Raw genomic sequence first — 23238 nt, forward strand, 5'->3', positions numbered from 1 at the left:
GAGAACGAAACAAAGCTTGAAAGTATATTTCAACTCTAGTGCTGCAACCAACCTTATCAATTATGAAATCAGGCTGTAGTGTTTTTTTTTTTTTTTTGATAGGCAAATAAGAGTATGTATATTAATGACTATAAAAAGGATGCCAAACTAAAGTGGCAAAAACAGTATACCGGAAGTATGCAAGTGAGAAGCAAAAACCAGCTATAGTAGCTACAAAACCACTTTTAAAAAGAAGAGTCCACCCATTCTATAAAATCTAATAGAGAGGTTGTAGTGTTATCACTCCCAATGAAAATTTTGAATGGGATGAACAAATTTAAATAACCATAATGAAATCAAAATTTTTTTTTTTTTTTGATAGGTAAAGGAAATTTCATTAAAAGCCAAAGAGGCTAAAGAAAGAGTATGCACGGAGTATCCCAAGGAACAAAAGAACAAAAGACAATAAGGCAACAAGTCTGGCCCTTACTTGGTAGCTAACCAGTCCACAAAATCAATCAAAGAGAAAGTGTGTTCCTCTATATACACCCTAACCCAATTCACAAAGTGTACAAAAAAATGGATTTAATTTCTTGATCATTCCTCTCAACATCGTCGAAGGCCCTCTTAATCCTTTCTTTCCATATGGTCCACATCAAGCAGAGAGGGGCAGCTCTCCAAGCTTTCTCCCTTTTCTTGCCCATAGAGGACCCATGTCATCCCAATAGGTTCCTCCTCACGGAGGAGTGCATCACCCATTGCACTCCAAAAAGGGAGAGGATCAGAAGCCATAACATTCTGGCCTTTTCACAAAACAAAAGAAAGTGATCTGTGGTTTCCTCTTCATTTTATAATGAAATCAAAATTATGTGTATACAAGTTTAAAATGAACAGCATTACATGATTAAAGCGAACAACATTATGATGATAGGTAATATTCACTTCCTTAATTACAAAAAGGAGGGGAGGGGAGTGGAGTCCATTTTATCTTATAAAAAAATAAAAAAAGAGTCCATTATATGGTAAAAAATTTCGTGTCCTTAATTAAAAAAAGGAGAGTGAAGAGTCCATTTTTTGGTAAAAAATTTACTCATCTTAGCTATTTCGCAACAAGGATAAAATAGAGGTTTTGTCAAATTCAAGTATTCAGTTTCACCAATAACATGTGATGACTTCCCATTTAGAATTGCACATAAAAGACTATTTATCTTAGAGAGATCTACACAGAATTCTGGGAAAACATCAATGATTGCTGGCTTGTTTGCCAAAGAAAAATAGTGTACATTACAAAGAACTCATTGGTCACAGGATATTTGGGACACAAAAATTTCTAAATTTGAAGAGTCCTCTTTTCCCAAAGATCCATTCAAACTTACAAAGAATATACAGTTTCTTGGTGTTTACTCCCACCCTCCTTACTGCTCGTAACTCCTACAAAGTTGAAGATTAAGGTGCTCTGCATTTTTCTCTCTTCTGAGTTTCAATCACTGCTTTAAAGGGGCAGCTGGTAACATATTTTTACCTTTAAAGTTTTTGATATCCATTAATAAATAAGTAACGAGAGCTTTGGGTGAGTCCATTACTGCACAAAGCAAATATATTCAACCCAAAACATATAATCCCATTCTAAAACTAAGTTTTTCATAAAAATCACATAACCAGTTGGTAACAACTCAAAAGGCAAACATGAACCTTCAGTACAAACAAAAACCCTAGACATCATATCTAATCAACCCAATGCAGCATCTTTATACCACAATGCCCCTTCAAAGCCACTCCAAAAACCCTAATGCTCCATTTAGTTATCAAGAACCATAAGAAAAATAATAATAGAACTTGGCCGTTGTAAGATTCCAGATTTTCCTTCACTTTCCCATGGTTTCTCGGCAATCAAACTGACCCTAAAACAAGAAAAAGCAAAAACAACAGCAACCGTGCAAACATGCTTTGTAAAATCCCCGGAAAAATAACCAAATCAAACACACAAGCCTATCAGTTCAAAACGAAACCCTAATTCAGAGAATCGGAGAAAATTCTGAATGCAGATGTTGATTTCAAGAACAAAAGAAAGGATAGAATAAAGAATCGACTAACCTGACCAAAAAAATTGCTTGGGAGATGTTCTCGAAAGAGTGTGGATTGTTCGATGCTAGTGGTTTAATGTTTTCTTTTTAGCTTCAATTTTCACCAACAAATTTTCTCGAGAAAATCTAGAAGGAAATGGAAGGAATCGTTGCATGTGGCTCAGAGCTTTAATCTCTGCATTATGATTTTTACCAATTTTCACTGCATTTCGTGAAAATTGATTTGGTTTACCAAGGATGTAATTGTAATTGTGAAAAGGAACATTTCATTAGTTAAATAAATAAATAAATAAATAAATAAATAAATATATATATATATATATATATATATATATATATATATATATATATATATATATTCTGTTCTTGTGCATGTATCACCTACTTTTTGACCTTTAGCTTTTACTAAAATGGTTAAATTTGTTAAAATAAACTAGTAAAATTAATGAATACATTAATGGCATTTTTGGAAAACCTAGTGCGATTGACTATGTTTTCTTAAATTTGTTTGTAAAAATTGTATTGAAAATTGATAAAAATAACTTCTATCTATAAAAATTATTCTTTATTTTATTTTATTTTTAAAAATTATTTTAAAAAAACAATGACCAAATAATATTTTTTTAAAAATAAAATAATATTATGTTTTTAAAAACAGAAAACTATTTTTAATTATATATGAAACATGCTCCTATCTTCTCATATTCTTGTGTGCATTTGCAAAACCAAGTATCAATAGAAAATAAAAAATAAAAAATTAATATGATTTTTTGTTTTTTAATTATTTTTGAAATAATTTTAAAAGAAAAATCTTTCTAAATCTTTGAGAAAATTTGGAAAATAATTTAATTTAAGGATTTAAAAAAGAAAACAAACCTAAAAGGAAATTTTTTCCAAATCTTTCCAAATATTTCTAAGATTTTTAAGTTTTCTAAATTGTTTTTTTTTTTTGGTAAATATGATTTTCAAATTGATTTGCGTATATGTCGGTGAGTGAATCTTCTTAAGAACTCATACATCTGAGATTTAAGTCATTAGCTTTTATGTTTAACATGAAACTTGGTCGCCAAAAAGCCGTCTTACATCCAAGGACTAAGATCTTAAATAAAATCATTAGCCAAATGGGTGTCTTGATAAGAGATGTGTAGGATTTCTTGATAAATCTATTACTCTTTATATTAAAAAGACTAATTTTGTATAATTCTTATTGTCCAAACACATATTATAGTTTAACGACTTTAAACCTAATTTAGAGATTAAATAATAAGCAATATTTTAGACTTAATTTAACAACTTCCAAAGGTCAATCTTTGAGGATGATACTTGAAGTATTACAAAAGTCGTAGTTATCTTTGAGGATGATACTTGAAGTATTACAAAGGTTGATCTTTAGGCTTAGGTGTTGTTTGATTTTTGACTAAATAAAAAAAAGTTAATATCATCTAATATAACTAAAGTAAACTTGTTATTAATAGGTTTAATTTAGTTATTTTAGTTTACGTTGATAGATTATTTTGGTTTTTTCTATTCAGTCAAAAAAACAAACACCACCTTAGTATTCAGAACATTAGAGAATAACAGTCAAAGCATGCATCTAAGATTTTAAGTCTAATGAAAATAATAAAAATCAAAACTTTGACTCTATAAAGTGTATTAGGAATCATACCTAAGGTTCGATTGTTCCTAAATTGAAATCCTTTTATAAAAGAGATATAAAAACCTAGTGATCTTCCACCAAATAACTCATTCTCATATTCATGACACTTGTATAGCATAGCTACACACTTTAAGAGGAGAGAGAAAATGAGGGTAAGTATTTAGAAGACTATTAGTTTGAAAACTAGAGTTTAACCTTAAAACTCATTAGGTCCATACTCATTAGGTTGTATGGACTCTCTAACTAGCTTAAGTGATTTTGGCCTAACTTGGACTTAGATCACTTAATTTGACCTACTAGATCTTAATTAATTAATTAGTTTTAATAAGCTTCAAATAATTCATTAGTCCAATCCAGGAAGACCAAAATTAATTAATCATAAAACCCTATGTAACCTTATGCTTTTACCAAAATGACATTATTCACATAAATGATTAATTCTCTATAAGTCCTCAAAACCTTTATGCTAACAAAAAATATGAGCTTGTGCAGGGACTATTAGGACTCATAAGAAAAATACAAGCTTCCTCAAAATTCAATTTTAAAATCAACATTTCTTAAAGACAATAAATTGCATTCCAGTATCCTATGTCATTACATCGAGATAAGAATTAATTAAATATAATTTAATCAATTTCTTCATTTCATAACCTACTATTCACTGCATGCAAACTTTTAATAAATTGATGTTCATAATCTAACAAAATGAAAGTTATTAATCTTTCAAAATTACCTTTATAATTCTTGAAGCTCATATTTACTTATTATATGATCAACTAACATACTTAAGTGTATGAAGATTATATGTCAAATTCCACTTAAGGAATTACTATGGCACTACAAATCTCATGGTCACAAGTCTTAAGATCACTCGTGTAGAAATATTAACTCAATCTCATGAGATATCATGATGCCTAATTTTGAGAATACCTATTGCCATCCGTCTTAATAAAAAATGACTCAATCTATAGAGAAAATACGATTATCTTAGGGTTTCATTTGTAAGTTAAATTCACTGAAAACCTCAACACTAACTCAATATTTTCTTAAGGTTAAGAGTTCATACAACATAGTAGCTTGGTGAAATCATGACTACTCGACTAATGTCATAACTGTTGTAGGTCTTGTCTAATATATAACTATACACACTAGTATATTCACTATAGAAAACTCATCCTAATGACCAAGACAAGTTGTCTAAAGTCATAAATTGAGTTCTAAAGGCATAGTTAGAAAGTGAATTGTGTGATAAAGAGACTCAACTCACCTGACTTAACTTGAAATATTGTTAAGACCATAGTCATGGGTCTAACATATATCTTGAGCAAAATTCCAAGTTTAAGAGATGAAAAGTATGCAAGTTGTGAGAACCGTTTTCATTCATGGCAGTAAAAAAACTGAATTTACATCAAATGAGCTCAAAAAGTAATGAAATGCGATGAGATGTGCAACAAATGCAAATGGGGTCATGCATAGCGTAAGGAATGAGAAATGAAGATCATGGAAAGAGAAATGGAGAGCAAACAAACACGAGAAAAAATGTTGGAGACTATTGTTCGAAGTTTAGTATGAGAATTAGAGTTTAAGATTTGACAACCACACTTACTTTTACTTTGAGGTGAACTTTGAAAGACTTCCCAACGTGAATTTTGGAAATATTATATATTGTTTCAAAGCTCAAAAGTTAGAATATTAATCCAACACCTCAAATGGTGTATAAATCAGAGTTAAAACAAAGAAGTTATGATCATTTGAAGACAACTTAGCATAGTTGAAGAGACATTTCAAATTTGAAATGGTGATTTCCAAATTCAACTTATAATTTCAAAACCCATTTGAAATTACCCAAATTTCAAAATCACGCATTTCCAAGGGAAGATCTCAACTTACCTCTTCAAAATTCATTTCAAAATCATGCTAAATTCGAAATGGGTCATTGCCACTTTGAGATTTTATCTTTTTCTACCCTAAGAATTACATCTTGGGCATTCCATTAGCCCTAAGTGGACCTCACACAACTAGAAATCAAAATTTATTATTTTTAAGAAATTATTTGGGAAATAAGTGGCTGATAGGAGCATACCAACTTTGCATATTTTCTAATTTTTCTATAAAAACCTCAATTTTAGTTATTTTTTCTATTCGAATAAGTGAAGAGGGGGGAGGGGGGCTAGGGGCTTAGAGAGAGAATTCTTTAACTATTCTTGAGCTAGAGAAGATATTAAAGGTTTTTCTTGGTTTCCTAAAGTATCATTTTTAATTTCTTATAAATAAAAAATGGTATGTTCTTATTCTTTTATGGATTATGTATGTGAAAACACACTCATATGAGGTTAAAAAGCAATCTTGGGGTGAGAAATATGAAAACTTAAGATTAGATTTAAAGGTAAATATTAGGTGAAATTAAACTAATAACAAACTAAATGAAAGGTTATGACACCAATATTAAGAATAAAATACCTTCTAAAGTTAGTTTGATTTAGGAGATGGTGTAATCACACATTCCTGATACTAGGAATTCTTGATTCATAATTATCTGAGATTTTTTCATTGTTATCTACCTTAAGGCAAATTTACATAGAGTGGTAAAAGCTTAAAAATCTTAGATCTAAACTCATATTTCATCTGTATTCATCAATTAGGTAATTCAAAATGGAATAAAATACTAAAAATTTGGATATAGATCAACTATGAGGTATGGACCTTAGGTTGATCTCATTAGACCATGCATTCTAATTATCTTAAGATTAATTAAATTATATGCCCTTATTTTGCCTAAGGATCTATAACTGAAGTTGGATTGTAGAAACCTTCAATCTTGATTATTTGAATTAAAAATCAATAATTATTTTACAGTTTCAATAAATTAATCTATTTAAATCAAAATCCATTCAAATAAATTATATACATTCTTAATTTAAAGGATTAGGTAACAAGTAAAATAATTTGACCTAGTTTGGCATTTATAGGCATTCGAAGTGGTACAAAAGTCATAATAATTCTATCTTTGGTTTTTTTTTTTTGCCAAAGCTGCTGATGAGAATTTTGGATTACTCTGTTCCATATCCCAAGATCAAATTAGGTGTAGGTTTCTATTCCTAAGGTGACTAGATCCAATGCATAACTGAAACATGGCACATAAAACTTTTTAGGATCTAGTAAAATAAGTTTAAAGTGCTTACCTCAAATTTAGATTCTCCCAAATTGTTTCCTTATGATAAATAATGATGAAGTTTTCATAATCTAGTGATGTTTTGCTTGATGACTCTTTCTAGAAGTTTGACACTTAAGTGGTCGAAATTTGGAGGGTGGAGGTTAGGGTTCTCTCTAGTGAATGTAGAGAGAATGATAGAAGAAAACTTAAACTTTAACCTCATAAGGAGTATTTGTAAGGTTTCAACTAGGCTTAAGTGACTTGAGCCCATCTTGTGGCGTGGGTCACTTAAAAGGATCCTAATTGAATTGATTAATTAATCTAACAATTCTCCAATTAATCAATTAATTTATTTCATAGATATTGTTTACTAAATCTCATCCAACCTTTCGCAATTAGTAAAACAACCTTATGCACATAAATGAACTAAGAACCAATCAAACCTTCATAAACTATGTCATCAAGGTTTATGAACTCAAATAGGGACCATTAAGACCCATAAAACAAAACTGACCCCCTCATAATATAATTTTGAAGTTGATTCAACTTCTCATTACAGATAGTTAACTGCACTTTAGTATTCTATTTATATTACAATAAGACTCTAAGTGCTAAGTTTTATAACTTACTAGTCATTGTATATAGTCTCCTCATGAACTAATGTTCACAATTTAACTAGATGAAAGTTTTCAACTTATCAAAATCTCTATCATCCTTGAGTTACAAATCCTTTTATTTATGTGATCAATTGACATGTCCTAACTCACTAAGAGCTTATGTCAAACTCTACTTAAGGAACTATTATGATCATAATTTACCTAAACACACTTCTTTAAAATCACCTAAGGGAACATGGTCTTAAAGTCCATAAGATATCATGATACATCTGTTAAAAATACTTATTGTTATTGACTTCCATCAATAATGACTCAATCTATAGAGGATATATGATCACTTTAAAATCTTACATGTAAGTCAAAGTCACTACTAACTTTAGCATAAAGTCAATATTTTCTCAAGGTTGAAATAAAACATAGTATAATAGCTTAGAGAAGTCATGACAACTCAATAGTCTTACGTCATGACTCACTATAGGTTTTGTGTAATATATGATTGCACATATTAGTGCACTCACAATAGGAACCCTATCCTGATAGTCAAGACCAGTCATCCCTTTAATCAAAAGATAATACATTATGATTTCAAAAAGATTGTCTAAGTCCATGAACTAGTTGTGAACAAATCATTAACTTGCAAATAATCTATGACTTAGATTTTTTGTGCAATTCCTAAACAAGTCATGTATAATGCAAGAGATGTAAACTAGAATGTTCATAAGAATATAATGCATGAAACATTGATAGATAAAAGGAAAATTGGAATATAAATTAATGAATAATAAATTTCAAATTTGTTACATTATGTTATATTTTTAAGGGCTCTATTCTAATAGTTACTACATAATTTAGGCTTTATATTAAAGATAACAAAGATTGTTGACCACATGTCATTCCTCCAATTAGGAGGTAGTACACTACAACCTCATATGAATTAGTTGGCAAAAGTGGCAATGGAGTGATACATAAAAGAGGTGATATCTCTTACTAGCTTGCACAACTAATTTTGCAAATAAAGCTAAGGCACCTATTATGTAAATTTCTCTCTCGTTGAAAACTCTGTAAAGAATACGAATAATGTGCATGGAATCTATCCACAACCACATATATTTTAACAATGAAACTATGATGTGTACTTTTTTTTTTCTTTAGGAAATATAGACATTCCCTTTCCAATATCCCATGGGTCACAAAAGAATCATTGCCCCAAAGCTTGTTCTTCCATTCATTTTCTTAAACTTTACTTATTTAGTATTGTTTTTCCTTTTAATATAAGAACTTGATGAACTCTTAACTTCCATATGAACATACTCTTATGATCTTTGAGAATCCCCTTACATCTAAGATCACTTAAACATTGTATTCATAATAGTCCTAAAGGTAATTTGTTTAGCTAACTTACTTTTATAACCAAATATTCTTTGCAGACAAAAGAGAATATCATAGACTGTGGTAATAGACATGTGTTACTATTACAACATATAATCCAAATACCCAAGTATGAGACACTTGGTCTTTTAATTTGTCTTATATCACCTATAATATACTCCTATTTTTTTTTTCATTAGGATTGTTCAAATGGAATAACTAGGTTTAAGTGTTACCTATTTGAGTTTCTTTGCTACTAGCTACCATATCCAAATTACTTTCCAATTCATATAATTGGGTTTGGTCCATTAATTAATTACGAGAGTGAGAGTGGTAATAGTATTTGAAATAATATACACAACACATACAATAAAATCATGCATTAAACATTAAGCATTTAAGACAAATAATAGTTTAACAAATGTAGAGTTTTTAGTACTGTACATCATTTGCTAAGTATCCTAGTATCATAAGTATTAAGTCTATGTTGGATAGGTCATGATCTTATTCTAGGTAAATACCCTCGTAGATTGATTTTCTTGCCTTAAATTTAGAACATTCCTAAGGTAAGATCAATATACATTTAACTTGAGCCCTAAGTTCATGGAAGCCCCTATGTTTGACAAACTACTTTTATATCCTAAATTAAGTGTATAGTAAAGATCTTTAACATCAATGTTACTAAGTTTACCATTGGGATGATTGCTTCAATTATTAATATATCCAGTCTTATCCTTAAGAAGATCCACATTCCTTGGTACCTGGTTCAATCCACCATAAGGGTGATGATAACCCAAAATCAAGATAAACCTTTAGATAATAATGAAAGTCCATAACCTTTGATTCATTGGATAACCCCATGGTTGGGATGGTGATAGCCCAAATCAAGATGGACTTAATCTTAGAGGTTATGAGTTTGCAACCCTTTTCCACTTAACCTTTTTATTTAATTAAATGTTCTAAAGCCTTAGTAATTAATTACCTTGATGAATAAATTATCTTTTATGAAAAATTTCAAAAACTTGTATTTCTTAATTGGAAGCTTAATGTAATAGGAGAATGTGATCTTGAAATTTTTAAAATTTCTTTGAGATTATTTTATAAAAAAATTAATTTTGATAATAAAATTACTCTCTAAATTTAAAATCTATTTTCATAAAATTCTCTTTCTTTACACAATTCTATTTTAATGAATATCTTATCTTAAAAATATTTTCAAAAAAACATATTTTCATCAAATTACTAAGTGTCCTTAAAACTTTTTTTTCAATGTCCTTTAATGATAAATTATCTTAATCCTTCAATAATTCTTATAAAATAAGTTAAAGAAAAATATTATAAAATCCTTTAAAATAATTTTACAAAAGGAAACTTTAACTATCACATTTCAAAATTCCCTTTCCCTAGAACTTATTTTCCTTATTTTTACACATTTTCAATTTAATAAATATTCTAAATTTGATTTTTTATAATAATTTATTCTATTAAAATTACCAAAACTTAACTTTTAGCAATATCTTTTATGATAACTTCCTTAATAATAAATTATTTATCATAAACTTATCAAAACAATATTTATTCTTTTTAAATTGGAATCTTGTACCACAAGCAAAGTACCGAATTTTAGATGCTTATTTTTCAAAAATGAAAACTTTGATTCTTAAAGATTTCAAATATATTTTGAAAATACTTTTAGAACAAAATATTTAAGAATAATTTTATAAAAGGAAAAAATTGTTCTTAACTTATTAAAAAAAAAATCTTTCCATAAAATAAAACTTTTCTTATTTCATGTACTTTCCAATTTTAAAAAATATATCAATTAGAAAAGTAATTTCGTGAACATTTATTTCTATAAGGATTCAAAAAATTACCAAAAGCATTGTTTTTAGTAACATCCTTATCCATATTGAAAATCTCTAAAAATTATTTATTATTCTAATTAAAACATCAGTGTAATAAGGAAATTTCTTATATATTTGAAAAATAAAAATCTAGAGATCATTTTATTCAAGAAGAAAAACTTTTATTCTTCAAAGATTATCATAAAATAAATTTATGAGAAATATTTTAAATTCTTGAGGATAAATTTTCAAAGGGAAACTTTCCTCTCTTGATTTAAATTTTATTATTATAAAAATGTATTTATTTAATCTACACTAATCCAGAATTTTGGAATCACAATAATTTCTCATGAGGGATCTTGTCATGGATTTTGGTAACAAAAATTGGAATCCAGAATATTCCAAAATCACCAAAATTACCCCTACAGCAAAAAATTAGGGTTAGAAAATAAAAAACCCTAAATATACCCTAAGATGCCATATTGTTATTGTAAATAGCGCTTGAGCACTAGTCTCCAACCCTTGACTTGTGCTTGCAGCTCTACGTGCCGCCATTAATTCTCCTAGATTTCCACCTAAAAACTCACATTTTCTAAACTCTCCATGAATGTTCTCTTTTCTTGGGTCACCATAGATGGATTACAAGTACACATTTTTACATAAGAAAAATTCTATATCCTTCAAAATAGAGTTTAAAATCCATCTAATAAAAGGGAAAAAAAAAATTCTATTTAAAAATTCAAAACTAATACTCCTTATGAATTTTACAAACCAATCTAGATATGAAAACAATTCATGCATTCATTCAATATATATATATATACCATTCATTCATCCAGGGGACAATGGGATGAATTCCTAACCTTGCAAAACAAAGTTAGTACATCCTACTATTGAATCTAACATGCTATGAACATCAAATCTACTTTGATACTAGTTGTTGGGATTTTATATCATTTTGGCTTTAGGGTGTATGCATCTAAGATCTTAAGTAAAACAAAAGCAATGAAAATCAAAACTTGGGCCCCACAAGGTTTGTTAGGATTCATAATTGGAGTTTGATTATTCCCAAACCCAAATCCTTTCATAAAAAGGAACCTAACAATGTTCCACTTGTTAGCTTCTTCTTAGATCCATGACATTTGTGTAGAGTGGTTACACACTTTAAAATGAGAAGGAGACTAGGTATCTACAATATTATTGGTTTGAAAATCGGAGTCTAACCTTAAAACCTATAAAGTTTATGGAGACTTTCTTGTACGCTTAAGTGATTTTCATCCAACTTGGGTTTAAGTTAGTTAATCTAGTTCATTGATTCATAATTAATTAATTAACCATAACGAACTTTAGTGAATTAATTAACCCAATCTAGAAACTAAAATTAGTTAATCATAAAATATTGTGCAACCTTGCGTTTTTAATTAAAACACCTTTATGCACATAAATTTTCATATTGAACTTTGACCATCTCATCTAAAAACCAATTGTTATCTAGTGAGGGTAAACTAAGCCTTTTATAACATTTGATCACCATCATTTGAGTGACTCGTCCTCAAGCTTAAGAGTAGTATTGTTGCGCCCTAATAATCTTTTCTTCAACATGGCACTTTGGTGGCTCGAACCCATGACCTTGATTTTCATATCAATTCTTGAATCAAACTTTAATTATCTCATCTAAAAACCAATTAGTGTCCAACGAGGGTAGATCAAACTTGTGAAATCAAGGTTTCGTTAATCTCAGTTTTGATAATAACAAAATAAGGTTTAGAACTAATAATTATATTTCAAATGTGATTAGGCAAGATGACTTCCAAAATGACAATCACAAAGACAAATCAAGTAAAAAAGAAATTATTAAGAAGAAGAAGACTTCAAAGAGAAGTATTTTTTAAGACTCAAGCTTCATAAGATCTCTTTGCAAGGTTATTGGTGCACTAAAATTTCCATGCATTACATTCTTTACTTATGCACCAAAATCATCCAAGAGTTATTTTGTTTTAAATATTTTAAAACTGGATGATTTCATGTTTTCAACTAAAACATTGTGTAAAATGTTTTCCAAACTTGTTTAAAAGGTTTTTGAGTTGAAAGTTGGTTGTTGAGCAAAAAACGGCTCAACCAGTTGAACTAGATGAAGAACTGGTCGACTCCCAACTCAATTGGTCGAGGGATGCAAAAAAATATTCTCTTTCTTCCAGAACGATTGTTCAACATGTCAAGGTTAAACCTCAACCGGTCGAGGTCCGGTTAAGGGGTGATCGAGGTCCAATGGTCACCTATCAAATATTAAATGCTAACGATTAGTCAACCGGTCGACCCCCAGCTCGACCGATCGAACCCCAACTCGACCGGTTGAATCCCCAACTGCTAGTTTGACTTTTTTCTTCTATAAAAACGTTTCAATCTTCATTGTTTTATGAACTTAACCTTCCTAAACATTTCTTGAATATATTTGAACCTTGGGAGAGTGTTTTGAGTGCACCATTATTCTAAAACTTGCATATTATTAGTGCATCATTCAATCCTAGTTTTCTTGTATCATTTGAGTCTAAAATTTTGTACTAGAATTTGTGAAATTATTTGTATATCTTTGAGAGGAAGAATCTAAGTGTGAGATATCACTTAGGGATTCTCAAGTGTGGGGTATTACTTGAGAAATTGTTCAAGAGTGGTGTATATCTTGAGGATTGTAAATGGTGCTTGGAGCCAAAAGTCCAAAAGAGTGGATTGAAACCATAATCCAATTGTATTGCTTGAAGACTTAGTTTGGAAGCCTTGAAATAGTGGAACCTCAAGCTTGGGATTGAAGCTAGAGGAGAGTGGATGTAGGTCGGGTTACGCCGAACCATTATAAAAATCTTGTGTTTGCATTCCTCATTCCCTATTCTCTTAATTTAAATGCAATTGTCTTTATATCGTTTTATTATATATTTGCATATAATTATCTATTGCATTCACATAATTCAAATTTACAAAAAGAGACTATTACCCTATTCACCTCCCTCTAGGATGATTACCATAGGTTGGATAACCTAATTTTTCTAACAAAACCTTTTATGACATTTGAGTACCATCATTTGGGTGACTCATCCCCAAGCTTAAGACTGGCATTATTTCACTTCAACATAAATGATTAATTCTCCATAACTCCTTAAAACCCGTGTATCAATAAAGAATATGAGCTCGAGTGGGGACCATTATGACCCATAGGAAAATGTTGGCTTCTTTTGAAGTTGACTCAACATTTTACTAAAGAGAGTCAACTATATTCTAATATCATATGTCATTACATCGAGATGAGAATTAATTCAATATAGTCTAATCAATTTTTCCAATTTGTGACCTTCTATCCGCTACATGTAAGCTTTTCTTGAGTTAGTGTCTATAATTTAACAAACTAAAAACTATTAATCTCTTAAGATTACCTGTGCAATCCTTTAATTTTAAATTCTCTTATTATGTGATCAATTAGCATAGTTTAGCGCACAAAGAACATACGTCAAATTCCACTTAAGGAATTATTGTGATGTCATAGATCTTATGATCTCACGTCCTTAGGATCACCTAAGAATGTACATTATCTCAATCCCATGAAATATAATGGTGTATAATCTTAAGATTACTTATTGTCACTTATCTTAATTAACAACGATTAAATTCATAAGAAATATATGATCACTTTAAGGTTTTACCTATAGGTCAAGGTTATTGAAGAACTCAAGGTTAAGAGTCCATGCAACAAAATGACTTGATGAAATGTTGACTAATTGATAACTAATATTAGGATTTACAATAGGTATAAATATATACATACATACACACATACATACATTATATATATAAAACCCCAATCTAATGTCAAAAAAAAAAAAAAAAAAAAAAAACCTAATCCCTGTAACATGAATGATTAACATATAAGCAATTAATCTCCCATTTCACATAGTACTGAAAAAAGGTAAATAGAAATTATAGTGAATGGTGTTGTATGTGAAGGAAAAGAGAGAGCTAGAATATTGTTCGAGGTTCTTGACCGTAAAATTGTTGAAATTGAAATGAAAAGAAGCAATAGAGCATTGAAGAGGATGGAAAATTTTCTGCATATTTTTATTAACAGGTAAACATACATTTATATACACAAATCAATGGAGATATATACAAAGGTTGAATAATTGGACCAGATCAATGGAGTGATTTACGACGTGATACAGTCAAAGCATCTGGTCAGGCATAATGTGGGTCAAGGATCATTGACTGACATTCTACTTTATAAAAATAATAAGTAGAAGGATTCAAAGTGTTACTGTTATTTTCCATATTCAATTGGCTACTTGTATATATATAGGCCGGCGAACCATGGTTTTGTTGAAGGTTTCTTCTTTAAAGTAAGTTGGTTTGTCTTTGGCTCGACAAATGTCTTGTAATATCTAAAGAGTGGTGGTTGTACCTGACATCACCCGCCAGGCAACCACCTAATTCTTCCACTATTGGTGACCACATTCTTCTACTAGTTCTGACATTACATTATTCCTTCCTTAGCAGTTCATATTCAGCAATAGACGGTGAGCTTCCGTGCTTTGTTATACCATTGAAAAGAAGGCACAGATATCTCAGAAACCATGATTTATCTATGGTTTCTCCTTGGGGCTTGCATCAATGCAATTTTTGCTCAACAATTTTATGACCCAACTCCGTGTTCGCGGGACACTAGTTATCCTGGTTCGAGATACACCTGCAATTCCTTCCAGAATTCATGCCAAACTTTCGTGGTCTACAGAGCTAGCGAATATTTTCAAACTATCTTAAGCATCTCTGAACTGTTCCACATGAACCCTGATGACCTACTTCACTTGAATAATCTTCCCTCTCCTTCAGAGGTACTCATGCCAGGTAAAGGAGTTCTTATTCCCATCAACTGTTCTTGTTCAGGCCAGTTTTTTGAGGCAAATTTCAGTTACACTGTGCCTAGGACCACGACATTCTCAGAGATTGCTTGTGGGGTTTTTGAAGGCTTACTGAAACCACATACACTTGGTGAGGCAAATCCTTCTCAAGTAAATGACCCCAAGGTTGATTCTAAACTCCATGTGCCACTGAAATGTGCTTGTCCTGATAATTTTACTAGTAGCGATGGGGTGAAGTACCTTGTGACATATCCTCTTAGAGAAGGTGACGGAACATTGAAATTGGGTCAAAAATTTGGCATTCCTCCTGATACTATATGGGTAGCCAACCATTTAGTACCTCGGCCCACTGTTTATCCAAACACCTCTCTTTTAGTTCCCTTAAGAACAGTACCAATTATTAATCCCAATGTTACAGATTCTCAACCTCCAACCCCAGGTTTTCTTCCCACAATATCAGTAGAAAACTCAAGGAGGAACACAAAGTCGAAGAATTTGTATATCATAGGATCAGCTGTACTCCTCTGTCTACTGCTTATAGCAGTGCTGCTTGCATACTGTGGATTCTACTTTATGGCCTTGAACAAAGGGAAGGGTGAGAAGCTTCAGTCCTTTACTGCTAGAAGCTCTCCAGTATCCCCTCAAAACTCCACAAAGTCATGTTTATCTCCGGATCTTCTTGTTGGAATAAAATATTTTTTGCACAATTACAGCATAGAGGAGCTCAGGGAAGCAACAAGGGAGTTTAATGAAGATACCAAGATAGATGATTGTGTTTATAAGGGGTTGATTGATAATGTTGAAGTGATGATCAAGCAGATGAGATTTGAAGACCATCGCCATATTATCCATATACATTCAAAAATCCATCACATCAACATAATAGATTTACAAGGCATTTGTTATGGTACTGAAAGTGACTGCTCTTTGTCATACCATGTGTTCGAATTTCCCAGCAATGGCTGCTTAAGAGAATGCTTATCTAATTCGTCTAGTCCTCTTGGGTGGCATCAAAGGACCCAAATTGCTTTTGATATTGCAACCGGGCTTCACTATTTACATTATTATACAGTTCCTTCGCATGTCCACTTGAGCATAAACAGCAGAAATATATTTGTAACAGCAAACTGGAGAGCAAAACTTGCAAATTTTGGAAGCATCCCTGCAGTTGAACTCTCAAAAGGAAATGGTACTACACTTAGTCTTGGAGGGTGGATTGCACCAGAGTTCCTTCTCCATCAGTCAGCAATTTCAGCCAAGGTTGACATTTTTGCATTTGGAGTTGTTCTGCTGGAGCTCATCTCGGCCAGGGTGGACACTGATGGGAAAGTGTTCAAAGATTCAATTGAATATTTGGGTGGGGCGGCTTCTAAAGGCGATTGCTTCGAGCTATTAAGGAGTTTCATGGACCCTTGGCTTGAGGAGGACTATCCTCTTGCAGAGGCTCTATGTTTGGTTGTTTTAGCCAAGGCTTGTGTGGAAGATGATCCTCTGCATAGGCCATCAATGGATGATATCATGAAAGTCCTTGCCAGAATGGTATGACCATATAAGAAATAATCAATTAGGAACCTTTTTCAAATTCAATTTCTCTCAATGTACAATAATTTCTTTATTCACTAGGGAAGGAATGCCAATCCATATGACAACAAATAGGGCTGCAGCTTCATGGGCTGGGTTGGTTTGAAATTTATCCGATTCAACCTCTAACTTGAGGTGTTTAATCTAGTTTTATTTGATTTGATTTTTCTAATTTTGAGCCAGGCTTGAATTGAATAGACTATATTCAAGTTAATTAGATTGATTAAACTAAACTATGATTGATTGATTGAATTATATTGCTCAAATTCGTTTGGATTGAGCGGTCCAAAATGTTTCCTTTGCTCTTATTTTCTGTACATCAATTAAGTTGGTTAGACTAACTTGCCCAAACCCTTCACTCAAATCCAGCCCATTTAAATTAAATTTGAAAGAAAAACTTAATTCAACTTAAATCTGATTAATGATTGACCTAGCTCACCAACTTCACCTGTCCAAGTTGCATTTTAATAAAGAGCTAGGGCACGGATCTCACATAAAAAATTTCTTAATCAGTTAAATATAAGAATGAATTAATTATATATATATATATATATAAATTGTTAATGTTAGGTATGATATGTTAAATTATAATTCTTAATCAAATAAAAAAAAGTTGCATAAAGCTTTGTAGCAGGCATTTGCTTAGTGTAAAAGCTTTTCAAAATAGTGGGCTAACAAAAGATGTAATCATTCAATAACTAATGAGTATAAAGAATTTTCAAATTTGTCAGCGTAGAATTTTCAAATTTTCAAAAATCATTTCTACACGTTAATAAACTATGCCCAGATGGTTACAAGTAAAAAATAATTTGTTTTTTATTTATTTTATTTTAAGAATAATTTTTCTAAAAGGGTGATCGTATTGACCAGTGTCCACCGCCAACTCTTCAACATTCAAACTGTTTCAATATATTTTCTTCATACATATAGTTTTCCAACTTATGTAAAATACTGTATAGATGTGGACAGAAAACCTAAATTCCTAACGTGTACACGACATCTTGTGAGTCGATTGGTGTACAGGAGTCGGAACCGCCTAAACAAGTGCTGATGTCACTGTGTTCTAATGGCTTTTTTTATTTATTTATGATTTCATACTTGATCTAAAGAGGGAAAACTAATACGTATCACGCTTAATTTTCTTGTTCGAGTCAGCATTACATATATAATTCACGTTTAGAATAAAGTCTCAATACGTCTCCACCCTCGGAAACTCCATGGAAGGAACCCAAATTTTGACATTTATTTATATTTTAATGACCTTAATGTTTAAAGATTATAATGTGTATATTAAATTCAAATACTATAATTTTGAGCTTTTAGAAAAATTATTGAGCCATAATTCTATAAGTTTAAGCTTTTAGAAAAATTGGTGATTCAAAGTGATATCCAACTTTGGTTTGGTGGGAGGTTATGGGTATGGGCACCCTTTCACAATTTTCTTTGGATATGTATATCTCTCCCAATTTTCAATTTTTTTGGATATGTATATTTCCCATTCCAATTTGCAGTTCTTTAGATATGTATATCTCATTTTCCAATTTGCAGTTTTTTGGATATGTATATATATTATCTCCCAATTTGTAGTTCTTTGTCTATATTAGGATAGTATGTTACAATTTTTTGTTTATGTTTGTTCTCCACTTGTACGCATGGAGTTGTTCTCCACTTGTGCGCATGGAGTCGCTCTCCACTTACGTGTACTGAGTCACTCTCTAGGAGCATTTTGTTAAACATTTTAAAAATTAATTTGGATTTTGAGGCACAAACAAAAACTTAGATCTCTCTTTAATCATAACTAAATCTCAAATATTTAAACATTTCTCTCACATCTTTATACCTTTATATGTAATTGATTTTATAATTTTTTTTATATTATTGCACTAACTTATAATATTAATTGAAGTTTCCATTGGTACAATAAAACACAACACTTATGATTAATAAACTTGGAGATCCATCTTAAATTGATTGGGAGTGTTTGCCATGACAATGACACTTGAGTTGGTTTCATGGAGTCCAATAGTATTGTATCTAAGAGAAATTGGAAATCCATATTATTATTATTTTATGTTTGGTTCCGGAAAATGTAAAGGAAAATACGAGGGAAAAAAAATAGAAAGAAAAAATAGAAGGAAAGAAAAAATGAGGGAAAATAGCAATGGATTTAAAATCAATAAATTATTTTTACATGTTACTTCAAACTCATTTTATTTATTTTTACTTTTAATATAAAGATTAAATAATTTGAAAATATATAAATTTTTAATTAATCTTATTTATATATTATTTTCTATAAGACAATTAAATATGAGAAAATTATTTTTCTTTATAATTTTTATTTTTCCTTTCCGAGAACCAAACATAATTATGTTTCTTCATTTCTTCAATCGTACGGGAATAAAACTATAACATGAATATTAATATCCTGCAAGCATATTGGCTATATATGGACGTACAAACACACTTCAATGTATCAGAGAACCTCTGAACTAAAAAGGAAAAGTAAATGCAAGGTGGACAATAATCTGGACATGAGACCAAAAAATAAATGGAAGATAATAGAGAACAGCCATCTCTAATATGGAAAGTCATTTCTTGCCAATTCTAGCTCCATTTGTATGAGATATGATCTCCAATAACGACAGTAGGAGAGATGACAAGTAATTATTTCCTTGAGTAGCAGTAGTACCCTGGATTTCAATTCTTATCTTCAACTCTTGGTCTATAAAAATGCACCGAGCGCCTGTTTATTGGTTGTATTGGCCTTGCATTTGAACCCGAGTCCTGAAAATTGTATGTTTCACCGTAAGTTTTGGGTTTTCAATGTGAAAATTACTTAAATATTTCAGAGTAAGACAAATGAAAGTTTTTGGGTTGTGGCTCGAGCAACTCACATCATGGACAGCTACACGAAGAAGGTCCACTTGTTCTCTTGTAACAGTTCTCACCTGGGGATCAATTCAATCAGATTTTAGATAAAAATAGCGAATTTTTTTTTTTTTGATTTCCTTCTTCATCATGGGATGAATTAATAGAGGTGGCAAACCTTATTAACAATCGTCCAGATGACATCTTCAGTGCAAGGAGGAGTTGTTAGAGAGCCCATGTATCTGTAATACTTTCTGCTGCCTATTTTAATATGCCTTGGGTCAACTACACCCACGTCTCTCTCTTGGTCACTGCTATCAGAGAGCGCTTCTAAATGATCCGTTAGCTAAGAGAAAAAAAACAACAGGTATGTGAGCTATAGCTAGAGAAAGAGAGATGGGAGAGAATTATATTCCTGTAATTAATTACCGTGGACAAAAAGGAATCAGCTCGTCCAATCTTGTACATGATTCCAACCACAGCTGTCTTTCCACTCGGGGTTTCATGAAGCATGTGTAACTCCAAATCAAACCTGTAGGTAGTCAAAATGAAGAAGAGAAGCCAACCGTTCCATATCAGTTGTCCCTGGTGTTGTATTTATGGGAAAAAAGTGAGTGGAGGAGATGAAGCACCTCTTGCCATTGACAGTGTGTTCGGAAGGAGAGTGCCAGTGGCATTGTTTGAGTTCATACTCAGTTCCATTTATCTGAATGGATCCTGCATCGCCCTCCCAACTCAACTGCATCCACAAATAAAACAAAGAGCAAGAAAAGTTGGACAAAAATTTACATGATCCCTAACTTCCATTATAATGAAGAAGGTCGCCATTTATGAGGAATTCAAAGAAGGAATAGTACTTTTATGTAGTCTTCACCTAACACAACTTTCAAATAAGTCCAAATTAAACATTACGATTTCAAATTTAAATCATTTAATTTCTATAAGGGTAGGGCCATGTTAGGTATGATAAGATTGTTTAGATGGATTAATTGAAGATGTCATGACTTGAATATTTAGACATGATTAGATGAAGGAATTATAATAATAAGCTTTGATTGTTTTTCTTCTAATTTTGTGAAAGTGGAATCACAGTTTGTTCATACTACATATAAGATGGGTTAGTTTATATTTCTTTTCTTTTCCTTTTTTTTTTATCCTAAAAAAGGCATATCAAAGTTAAAGATAAAGAGAAAGGCTGTCTCCTTACCTTCATATCATGGCCCCTATTCTTAAGAGTGGCTTGAGAGGGCTTGTAACTCCTCTGAAGTCTCCCTAAATGGGATACTACTTGAACCCTCTCATGCAATAAATCAATAGGGGACTGCATGTTTCCATGTTTACACGTACTCCATTCTTCATGAATCTCTCCCCATTTATCCGGTCCCTTATCGCTCCCTTTTTCATAATCAAACTCCTTCTCATCCTCTGCACCAACAAGAAGCAACAAAAGGATTAACAAATAAGAAAACTAAAAGAGCCATACGTATAAACATCATTTTAATATTACTGAATCTCATGAATATGCAGTAGCCTCCATGCATGGAGTTCAAAAGTGGCTTACCAACTTCTTGCGATATTGCTGGGCAAGCATGCAGAACAAGAACAATGAAGAAACTGCAAAGCAAGATGTGGGTCATTAGCTTCTCCATTTGTCACCCCTTAAGATTTTTGATAGATGATTCAGAGGACTCCCTGCTTATGATATATATATATAGCTCATCTGGCCGGGTTCTTGTATGAAAGCGTGGGAGGCTTTTTGAATTTTGAAAATGACTGTCTTACTTGAAAATGACTAATTTTCTATGCAGGATATTTCTAGCTAAGAAAGTTTGAAAATGGCAACGCAAATGGAAGGAATAGTCAACCATATGATATCAAAATCTCATCAAATAACACAAGGAAGAAGAGCATATGGTACTTTGACGTACCTTCAAAGGACTGGGGCACAGAGGCTTGCTCAATCCATGTGATTCACGTCTCTGATGACGGATGTTGAGTTGAGTTGAATTGAATAAGGAATTAAATTAAAGAAAAAAAGGGATGATTCTGGCATCCGGGGCCACCTGATATCACAGACCCAGACACTTTCTTCTTTTAGGCAATCATTTGTCTCTTTATCACACTTTCCACACGAAAAATTTGGAGGAAAATAGAGCATTTTGACCTTCTGACAGGAATTGGGCGGACACATTTATTTGATCGTCGATCAGACTATTTTTCGAAGCTTGTCAATGAAGAAACAAATTTATCATTTTTTTCCTTGGAAACATACATAAAGAACAATAATTTTGTTGGAAAATTATCGCTCTCGCGTCATTCAAATTTGATAGGCCTATCATATTTATTTTTTATACTCTATTCACATGTTGCCTTATTAAGATATCAAAGAAATTATTTATTATATCCACGTCATCATTATTATATATGCTATTTAAATTAAGCTAAAAAAAAAAAAGTCTGCGCCGACAAAATGAGAAGAATTTTCAATTTCGTGGTTACGTGCAGTGTCTGATCACTGATTTCTTAATGTGAAAAATAATTAAATAAAGCAAACCTAATGTGCATTCTTACTCAATTTATATACACAGTCGTGGGGTCTCAGACCCACCTAAGTGCTGATGTCTGAAATGTTTCAGGAACTTACAAGATGAGAAATTAACAGATGTGTTAAAGCTTTTCTTTGTTTGGAGTCTTTTATGAACATTATGGAAGGTTGAATACTAAATTTAATTATTTTTAGAATAAGGTCTTAACACGTTTCCACCTTTGGAAACTCTATATGGAAGATTAATCATATACATATTTTGTCACATACATCAATACAATAAATCCTTGGCATATGCTTGTGGAAAACTGGATTAAATTGTAACATCATATGATACAGGATTGAATTTGTGAAAAAAAATATATATTATTTTTAAAAAATGGTAGTCGTAACAATATATAATACATGGTTGAATTTGTGAAAAAAAATAGCATTTTTCAAACATGGTAGTTGAAAAATTATTTAATTTTTTTTAATATGTGAAAAAAAAAGTTATTCATATTCAATTTTGGGTCTAGAAATATGCCCTGAGCGCCTATCTATTGTTGTATTGGTCTTGCATTTGTATTTGATTTTGAGCCTGACAAGGCTTCAAAGTTTATATCTCAGCATAATTGATGTATTTTTCTAGAGGAAA

General features: G+C 31.3%; 3 protein-coding genes across 4 annotated transcripts in view; 1 reads left to right on the forward strand and 2 right to left on the reverse strand.

The window, feature by feature from the left end:
- Positions 1-2260, reverse strand: part of LOC117915570 (helicase protein MOM1) — a 67824-nt gene extending 65564 nt beyond the window's left edge. Inside the window, exon 1 of one of the 2 annotated variants that reach the window (XM_034831155.1) lies at positions 2074-2252. The gene's annotated coding sequence lies outside the window, so the exon portion shown is untranslated. Of the gene's footprint in view, positions 1-2073 lie in introns of both variants that reach the window. The other variant, XM_034831158.1, reaches the window with a different exon arrangement.
- Positions 2261-15319: 13059 nt separating this feature from the next.
- Positions 15320-17186, forward strand: LOC117916924 (lysM domain receptor-like kinase 4). The gene has a single exon (XM_034833161.1). The coding sequence runs from the start codon at positions 15320-15322 to the stop codon at positions 17147-17149; it is 1830 nt and encodes a 609-aa protein (XP_034689052.1). The 3' UTR covers positions 17150-17186.
- A 2473-nt stretch (positions 17187-19659) lies between these two features.
- On the reverse strand, positions 19660-21739 carry LOC117916629 (alpha carbonic anhydrase 7). The gene is made up of 7 exons (XM_034832754.1): positions 21618-21739; positions 21264-21481; positions 20689-20795; positions 20486-20588; positions 20235-20402; positions 20083-20136; positions 19660-19972 (listed from the first exon to the last, which is right to left on the reverse strand). The coding sequence occupies exons 1-7, from the start codon at positions 21703-21705 to the stop codon at positions 19886-19888; spliced, it is 825 nt and encodes a 274-aa protein (XP_034688645.1). The 5' UTR covers positions 21706-21739; the 3' UTR covers positions 19660-19885.
- Positions 21740-23238: the final 1499 nt, after the last annotated feature.

Source organism: Vitis riparia, chromosome 6, assembly GCF_004353265.1.
Source record: "Vitis riparia cultivar Riparia Gloire de Montpellier isolate 1030 chromosome 6, EGFV_Vit.rip_1.0, whole genome shotgun sequence".
NCBI lineage: Eukaryota > Viridiplantae > Streptophyta > Magnoliopsida > Vitales > Vitaceae > Vitis > Vitis riparia.